General features: G+C 43.1%; 1 protein-coding gene and 1 long non-coding RNA gene across 2 annotated transcripts in view; both read right to left on the reverse strand.

Moving 5' to 3' along the window:
• Positions 1-487: 487 nt before the first annotated feature.
• On the reverse strand, positions 488-6866 carry LOC112074459 (tubulin-specific chaperone D). Its single transcript, XM_024141632.2, has 8 exons — positions 6788-6866; positions 6180-6297; positions 5576-5636; positions 3883-3905; positions 3604-3697; positions 2688-2763; positions 786-867; positions 488-606 (listed from the first exon to the last, which is right to left on the reverse strand). The coding sequence occupies exons 2-6, from the start codon at positions 6293-6295 to the stop codon at positions 2746-2748; spliced, it is 312 nt and encodes a 103-aa protein (XP_023997400.1). The 5' UTR covers positions 6296-6297; positions 6788-6866; the 3' UTR covers positions 488-606; positions 786-867; positions 2688-2745.
• A 2031-nt stretch (positions 6867-8897) lies between these two features.
• The window catches only part of LOC112074460 (uncharacterized), a 5553-nt gene continuing 4759 nt past the window's right edge, over positions 8898-9691 (reverse strand). Inside the window, exon 3 of the long non-coding RNA XR_002894749.2 lies at positions 8898-8980. This is a non-coding gene — a long non-coding RNA (uncharacterized lncRNA). The remainder of the gene's footprint in view (positions 8981-9691) is intronic.

A 9691-nucleotide genomic window follows, 5' to 3' on the forward strand; every position in this document is an offset into this window, starting at 1 on the left:
TAACTCCGTTCTCTAACCCGTCTCTAACTCGCGTTCTCTAACTCCTCTCTAACCTACCGTCTAACTCCGTCTAACTCCGTCTACTCCGTCTAACCTGTTCTCTAACTCCGGTCTAACTCCCGTCTCTAACTCCCGTCTAACTCCGTCTAACTCATCGTCTAAACTTCTGTCTAACTCCGTTTCTAACTCTGTCTCCTAACTCCGCTTAACTCGTCCTCCTAAACCCGTCTCTAACTCCGTCTCTAACTCCGATCTAACTCCGTTTCTAACTCCGTCTCCAACTCCATCTAACTCCTGTCTGAATCTTACCCTTCCTCTCTAACTCACTGTTCTTTTCTTTCAATATATCCAACTCAGACTTTCTCTCTCTCTTTCTCTTTCAATTTCATTTCCATTCAATGTAAGGCTTTATTGGACATGGGAAACATATATGTCTATCTCTCTACGTATAGTACCTGGTGTAGTGTTATTAACAGATATATAGTACCTGGTGTAGTTTTCCATGGATCATGAATCTTGGTAGAGAACCCAGGGCCAGGGCACTGCCACATCGGGTCAATACCTCCGTACTCTTTAGCCCTGCTATATACTGGGACACCAGGACCTCTACACAAAGAAAACACACACACACACACACAGACACACACACAGACAGACGACACAGACAGATTATATCACAGGAGTTAGAGTTATAGGAATCCAGAATACTGTGTATGGCTAGTTTTTATGAAGCCTTCTAATGGCGCTCTCCGGCCCCTGGTACAGTAACCCTCCAAGCTACCCACCCTGCATCTGGGGGTCAGCCATGCCTGGCTGGGGCTGGTAGTACTGCTCACACAGAGCTGCTAGGGCTGACACCGCTGCCACCTACAGGGTGGGAGGACCACATTACACATGAACCATTATACAGTGCCTTCGGAAAGTATTCAGACCCCTTGACCTTTTCCACATTTTGTTACATTACGGCCTTATTCGAAAATGTATTAAATAAATAAAAATCCTCAGCAATCTAAACACAATCCCTCATAATGGCAAAGTGAAAAGAGGATTTTAGAAACGTTAGCAAATTTATATACATTTTTTTTAATTTTTTTAAATACCATATTTACATAAGTATTCAGACTCTTTGCTATGAGACTTGAAATTTTGCTCAGCTGCATCCTGTTTTCATTGATCATCCTAGAGACGTTTCTACAACTTGATTGGAGTCCACCTGTGGTAAATTCAATTGATTGGACATGATTCCAAAAGACACACACCTGTCTATATAAGGTCCCACAGTTGACAGTGCATGTCAGAGCAAAAACCAAGCCATGAGGTCAAAGGAATTGTCCTTGGAGCTCCGAGACAGGATTGTGTCGAGCCACAAATCTGGGGAAGGGTACCAAAAAAAAGTATGTAGCTTTGAAGGGCCCCAAGAACAAAGTGGCCTCCATCATTCTTAAATAGAAGGAGTTTGTAACCACCAAGACTCTTCCTAGAGCTGGCCGCCCGGCCAAACTGAGCAATCGGGGGAGAAGTGCCTTGGTCAGGGAGGTGACCAAGAGCCCGATGGTCACTCTGACAGAGCTCCAGAGTTCCTCTGTGGAGATGGGAGAACCTTCCAGAAGGACAACCATCTCTGCAGCACTCCATCAATCAGCCCTTTATGGTAGAGTGGCCAGATGGAAGCCACTCCTCAGTAAAAAGCACGACAGCCCGCTTGGAGTTTGCCAAAATGCACCTAAAGATTCTCAGAACATGAGAAACAACATTCTCTGGTCTGATGAAACCAAGATTAACCTTTTGGCATGAATGCCAAGCATCACGCTGAGGAAACCTGGCACCATCCCTACGGTGAAGCTGGTGGTGCAGCATCATTCTGTGGGGGTGTTTTTTAGCGACAGGGACTGTGAGACTAGTCAGGATCGAGGCAAAGATGAACGGAGCAAAGAAGGAATCCTTGATGAAAACTGCTCCAGAGGCTCAGGACCTCAGATTGGGGCAAGGTTCACTTCCAACAGGACAACGACCTAAGCGCACAACCAAGACAATGCATGAGTAGCTTGGACAAGTCTCTGAATGTCCTTGAGTGGCCCAGCCAGAGCCCGGACTTGACCTGATCGAACATCTCTGACGAGACCTGAAAATACTGTGCAGCAAGCTCTCATCCAACCTGACAGAGCTTGAGAGGATCTGCAGAGAAGAATGAGAGAAACTCTCCAAATACAGGTGTGCCAACTTGTAGCGTCATACCCAAGAAGACTAAGGCTGTAATCCTGCCAAAGGTGCTTCAACAAAGTACAGAGTAAAGTTTTTATTTTTAATAAATTAGCAAAAAAAGAAAAAACGGTTTTTGCTTTGTCATTATGGGGTATTACACGTAGATTTGATGAGGAACAAAAACTATTTAATCAAGGGGAAAAAGGGGTTGTAGGGTTAGGTTAACAGTTAGGGTTAATGTATGGTTAGGTTTAGGGTTAGGTTAAGGTTATGGTTAGGTTAAGGGTTAGGTTAAGTTAGGTGTAAGGTTAGTTAACTGTTAGGGTTAAGGTTATGTTAGGTTTAGGGTTAGGTTAGGGTTAGGTTAACAGTTAGAGTAAGTTATGGTTAGGTTAGGGTTAGGTTAGGTTTAGGGTTAGGTTTAACAGTTAGAGTTAAGGTTATGGTTAGGTTTAGGGGAAAAGGATGTGAATGCTGTACTGTACCTTGATACCGTCCTAGGTCCAGGTGAGATGAGGTGGAGGCTCTTCAAGGTGTCATCTATCAGCCACTGCCAGCCAGCTGAAACAGACAGGGTTTACTCTGTTATGACGTGTCAGTGGTCTGAAAGTACAGCACACTGCCAGCCAGCTGAAATAGACAGGGTTTACTCTGTTATGACGTGTCAGTGGTCTGAACAGTACAGACACACTGCCAGCCAGCTGATACAGACAGGGTTTACTATGTTATGACGTGTCAGTGGTCTGAACAGTACAGACACACTGCCAGCCAGCTGAAATAGACAGGGTTTACTCTGTTATGACGTGTCAGTGGTCTGAACAGTACAGACACACTGCCAGCCAGCTGAAATAGACAGGGTTTACTCTGTTATGACGTGTCAGTGGTCTGAACAGTACAGACACACTGCCAGCCAGCTGATACAGACAGGGTTTACTATGTTATGACGTGTCAGTGGTCTGAACAGTACAGACACACTGCCAGCCAGCTGAAATAGACAGGGTTTACTTGTTATGACGTGTCAGTGGTCTGAACAGTACAGACACACTGCCAGCCAGCTGAAATAGACAGGGTTACTATGTTATGAGTGTCAGTGGTCTGAACAGTACAGACACACTGCCAGCCAGCTGAAAGACAGGGTTTACTCTGTTATGACGTGTCAGTGGTCTGAACAGTACAGACACACTGAGCAGCTGAAACAGACAGGGTTTACTCTGTTATGACGTGTCAGTGGTATGAACAGTACACACATGACCTTCTGGCTCTAACGGTAGGATCATTATTATCTAATGTCTGAAAACAACATCAATCCCCGCGGGATGAATATGGTCTGTGGGCACCGATTGGGAACCCTGCTAGATGCAGTCATCATTCAGCTGAGGTCTGACGATGAGGCAACTCCACTGATGACAGGGTCGTCGTTGAACGGCATCTTGGAGAGGGACATGTTCTCAATGAGGAACAGACGGCAGGCCTCATCAGCTCACCACCAAAGCCCCTACACAGACAGGACAACAGCACGCGTGTCACACAACACAACAACACATATTTGTTGAGGTCGCACAACATATTGGTCTGAAACCTTAAAGAGGCATTACATTTTTTTTTATATATTTTTTTTTAGTTAATAATCTGAAACAGTCTAAAAATAATGAGTAAAACTTGGAAAATAACAGTGCTGACCTGTACTGCTTCCTGTCAAATAGCTGGAAGACAAAACCAACACATGACGCACATGTTTAGAGATGAACAGACTTGTGATTAACTTTAAAAACAATGTCCTATGTTGGTACAACTGACTCAGGAGACTGACAACATTAACATGTACCTATGTTGGTACAACTGACTCAGGAGACTGACAACATTAACATGTACCTATGTTGGTCACAGCTGACTCAGGAGACTGACAACATTAACATGTACCTATTTGGTACAACTGACTCAGGAGACTGACAACATTAACATGTACCTATGTTGGTACAACTGACTCAGGAGACTGACAACATTAACATGTACCTATGTTGGTACAACTGACTCAGGAGACTGACAACATTAACATGTACCTATGTTGGAACAACTGACTCAGGAGACTGACAACATCAACATGTACCTATGTTGGTACAACTGACTCAGGAGACTGACAACATTAACATGTCCTATGTTGGAACAGCTGACTCAGGGACTGACAACATCAACATGTACCTATGTTGGTACAACTGACTCAGGAGACTGACAACATCAACTGTACTATGTTGTACACTGACTCAGGAGACTGACAACATCAACATGTACCTATGTTGGTACAGCTGACTCAGGAGACTGACAACATCAACATGTACCTATGTTGGTACAGCTGACTCAGGAGACTGACAACATCAACATGTACCTATGTTGGTACAACTGACTCAGGAGACTGACAACATCAAACATGTACCTAGTTGGTACAACTGACTCAGAGACTGACACACATCAACATGTACTATGTTGGTACAACTGCCTCAGGAGACTGACAACATTAACATGTACCTATGTTGGTACAACTGACTCGGAGACTGACAATCACATGTACCTTGTTGGTACAACTGACTCAGGAGACTGACAACATCAACATGTACCTATGTTGGTACAGCTGACTCAGGAGACTGACAACATTAACATGTACCTATGTTGGTACAACTGACTCAGGAGACTGACAACATCAACATGTACCTATGTTGGTACAGCTGACTCAGGAGACTGACAACTTAACATGTACCTATGTTGGTACAACTGACTCAGGAGACTGACAACATTAACATGTACCTATGTTGGTACAGCTGACTCAGGAGACTGACAAATTAAAATGTACCTATGTTGGTACACTGACTCAGGAGACTGACAACATTAACATGTACCTATGTTGGTCAACTGACTCAGCAGACTGACAACATTAACATGTACCTATGTTGGTACAACTGACTGGGAGACTGACAACATTAACATGTACCTATGTTGATGTTGTCAGTCTGCTGAGTCAGTTGTACCAGTTGTACAAGTCAGTTGTACTGACTCAGGTGAATGGTCAACACTTGAGACAACATGCATGTGGGTGAAAAGACACTGGAGGAGAGAAAGAGGGCAAGCGAGAGAGACAGACGGGGGGGGGGGGGGGGTAGTGAGAGACAGAGAGAAAGAGAGAGACAGACGGGGGGGGTAGTGAGAGAGAGACGGGGGGTAGTGAGAGACAGATGGGGGGGGGGGGTAGTGAGAGACAGAGAGAAAGAGAGAGACAGACGGGGGGGGTAGTGAGAGAGAGACGGGGGGTAGTGAGAGACAGATGGGGGGTAGTGGAAGACAGAGAGAAAGAGAGAGAGTAGCAAGCGAGAAGTGAACTAACCCTCTGGTGAATGCTCTTGAGTCCATCCACACAGTCTGAAGAGATGAGCTCCGTCACCGGTCTACAATCCAGTACAATACAATTTTACTGTCCACAGCGAACAACAGAAATGTTCAACACCCCCAGATAGCACATATCTCACACACAGTTGGGTCTACAAGAGATATAGAGACGGTCAATGACCTATGACTTTATTAGGAGCCAAGGGCTTAAGTCAAATCAGGAAGTSAAATCATGGGTCGATATGCAAAACAGAGAAAATAGAAGGAAACCCCCACAGGGCTGTTTAATAAGRTCTACGTATGAGACCGATTCGTAAAGCTTATTAATGGGTGTCACCTGTTGTGGCCATATAATCAGGTGCTTGAGGRGTCCGATTATTCAGTGTGTGGGTTTCCTTATTTTTTTKTCATGTTYTTCAACGGTTACCAGGCYTCMGRAGAAACAGATCGCTCAGATGGGCGAGTGCCTTTTTGAATTCCGATATTCAAAACAAAAGCTGTCATTGCGGATGGGATTTTACAAAATAACAACGTTTATGTGGTTTTTCCTATAAGTACGGCCAATACTGTGATTGGCTGGTTGAGAGGTGAGGTTGCAGTACCTGTTGTTCTGATTGGCCAGCTTGTAGAGGGCGTGGCTGATCTCGGCAGATGCCAGAATGGCGCCATGGCGACTGTGTAGATCAATGCCCAGCGCTATGGGCAACAGCTGAGGCATAACTGAAAATAAAACCATCAAAATATAAAACGTCATTTTAACTCAATTATTGTATGTGTCTTTTCATTCTTTGCAGGGACACCTGACAGAACATCAACAGTCTGCACAGGGGTGTGTGTGTGGTTAATTTATTTTACTATTACCAGCCTGGATGGTCTACCTGTAATGCCACAGCCTCCGGCACGTCTACGATTTGACTATAGTTTCAAATCTGGCCTACTGCCCTTTGACCTCTCTCTGTGTGTTCTCTGTGTGTTCATTATAAACACATACATCGTTCAATAACAACTTGACAGATATGAGGACCCAGACAKAACAACAGTGACTACAGCTGAATGTGACCCAGTCCATTCCACAGTAAGACACTGTGTTGTGTTACAGCAGGAAGGGAACAGTAACTACAGCTGAATGTGACCCAGTCCATTCCACAGTAAGACACTGTGTATGTAGTCTAACAGCAGGTCAGGAACAGGACCAAATGACATAGCTCACCTGTTGTGCCATATTAATCAGGTGCTTGAGGCGTCAGATTATGCAAAGCCTTTGTCGCTAGCTGTCGAATCACCCTGCAACACAACAGATACACATGCAGAGAGAGAAGTCCACTTTGTCCATTACATAACAACTGCTTCTACTCTAATAGCTATAACACAGAACCAAGGCTTTAATGGCAGCAGGCTGGCATACGGACAATCCCACTTGGGACAAACACATACGACAAATACTAACTTGAGGTGTGCTTGGTACTTCTGGGACTATCCATTGGTTTAGCTTCTGGGACTATTCCATTGGTTTAGCTTCTGGGACTATTCCATTGGTTTAGCTTCTGGACTATTCATTGTTTAGCTTCTGGGACTATTCCATTGGTTTAGCTTCTGGGACTATCCATTGGTTAGCTTCTGGGATTATTCAATTGGTTCAGCTTCTGGGACTATTCCATTGGTTCAGCTTCTGGGACTATTCCATTGGTTTAGCTTCCGGGACTATTCCATTGGTTTAGCTTCTGGGACTATTCCATTAGTTCAGCTTCTGGACTATTCCATTGGTTAGCTTCTGGGGACGTTATTCCATTGTTTTAGCTTCTGGGACTATTCCATTGGTTTAGCTTCTGGACTATTCCATTGGTTTAGCTTCTGGGACTATTCCATTGGTTTAGCTTCTGGGACTATTCCATTGGTTTAGCTTCTGGGACTATTCATGGTTAGCTTCGGGACTATTCCATTGGTTAGCTTCTGGGACTATTCCATTGGAGAAACGTCTGGGACTATTCTATTGGAGAAGCGTCTGGGACTATTCCATTGGTTTAGCTTCTGGGGACTATTCCATTGGTTTAGCTTCTGGGACTATTCCATTGGTTTAGCTTCTGGGACTATTCCATTGGTTTAGCTTCTGGACTATTCCATTGCGTTTAGCTTCTGGGACTTTCCATTGGTTTAGCTTCTGGGACTATTCTATGTTTGCTCTGGGACTATTCCATTGGTTTAGCTTCTGGGACTATTCCATTGGTTTAGCTTCTGGGACTATTCCATTGGTTTAGCTTCTGGGACTATTCCTTGGTTTAGCTTCTGGACTATTCCATTGGTTTAGTTCTGGACTATTCCATTGGAGAAGCGTCTGGCTCGATGGACTATTCATTGGAGCTCTGGGACTATTCCATTGGTTTAGCTTCTGGGACCTATCCATTGGTTAGCTTCTGGGACTATTCCATTGGTTTAGTTCTGACTATTCATGAGTTCTGGACTATTCCATGGTTTGAGCTTCTGGGACTATTCCATTGGTTTAGCTTCTGGGACTATCCATTGGTTTAGCTTTCTGGGACTATCTATGGTTTCGCTTCGGGACTATTCCAATGGTTTCGCTTCTGGGACTATTCCATTGGTTTAGCTTCTGGACTATTCCATTGTTTAGCTTCTGGGACTATTCCATTGGTTTAGTTTCTGGACTATTCCATTGGTTCAGCTTCTGGGACTATTCCATTGGAGAAGCTTCTGGGACTATTCCATTGGTTTAGCTTCTGGGACTATTCCATTGGTTTAGCTTCTGGGATTATCAATTGGTTTAGCTTCTGGGACTATTCCATTGGTTCAGCTTCTGGGACTATTCCATTGGTTTAGCTTCTGGACTATTCCATTGGTTCAGCTCTGGGATTCATGTTAGCTTCTGGGACTATTCCATTGGAAAGCTTCTGGACTATTTCCATTGTTTAGCTTCTGGGACTATTCCATTGGTTTAGCTTCTGGGAATTATTTCAATATGGTTTAGCTTCTGGGACTATTCCATTGGTTTAGCTTCTGGACTATCCATTGGTTTAGCTTCTGGGACTATTCCATTGGTTCAGCCTTCTGGAACTATTCCATTGTTTAGCTTCTGGGACTATTCCATTGGTTTAGCTTCTGGACTAATTCCATTGTTTAGCTTCTGGACTATTCCATTGGTTTAGCTTCTGGGACTATTCCATGGAGAAGCTTCTGGACTATTCCATTGGAGAAGCTTCTGGACTATTCCTTTGGTTTCATGGTAGCGGGCAAACTAAATCAAGTAACAGTATTTGAAAGAATTTGATCAAAGTCTAAAGGACATGGATGAGGACAGGAAAGGACTTACCCGTCCCAGGTGGTTGATCTTCATGGCTACCAAGTGGTCTATCATGGGCCTGGTGTATTCTGGAAACTGGCGATGTAAACACTGAAGAGAACGAGGCAAGAGGTTATTACTATTTTACAATTACAGGTAATGTTATTACAACTACTACCACAGAATTATAACAACTACTACCACAGGTAATGTACAACACTACTACAGGTAATGTTATAACAACTACTACCACAGTAATGTTACAACTACTACTACTACAGTATGTTATAACAAATAAACTCAGTAATTATAACAGCTACTACTACAGGTAATGTTATAACAACTACTACTACAGGTAATGTTATAACTACTACTACTACAGGTAATGTTATAACTACTACTACTACAGGTAATGTTACAACAACTACTTACTTACAGGTAATTGTTACAACAAAACTACTACTACAGGCTAATGTATAACAAACTACTACCACAGTAATGTATTAACAAACTTACACTACAGGTAATTTTATAACAACTACTATACAGGTTATGTTATCACTACTAACAAGATATAACTACTCACAGGAGTTTAACTCACTAAAGTATGTTATAACAACTACTACTGACAGTAATGTTATAAACAACTACTATTACAGTTAATGTCTATAACAACTACTACTACAGGTAATGTTATAACAAACTACTCAATTACAGGTAAATGTTATAACAACTACTATTACAGAATGAAACACCACTAATATGTATAACCAAACTACTATTACAGGTAATGTATAACAACTACTGATTACAGTAAGTTAT

The sequence above is a fragment of the Salvelinus sp. IW2-2015 genome, unplaced genomic scaffold (genome assembly GCF_002910315.2).
Source record: "Salvelinus sp. IW2-2015 unplaced genomic scaffold, ASM291031v2 Un_scaffold2640, whole genome shotgun sequence".
NCBI classification, from domain to species: Eukaryota; Metazoa; Chordata; class Actinopteri; order Salmoniformes; family Salmonidae; genus Salvelinus; species Salvelinus sp. IW2-2015.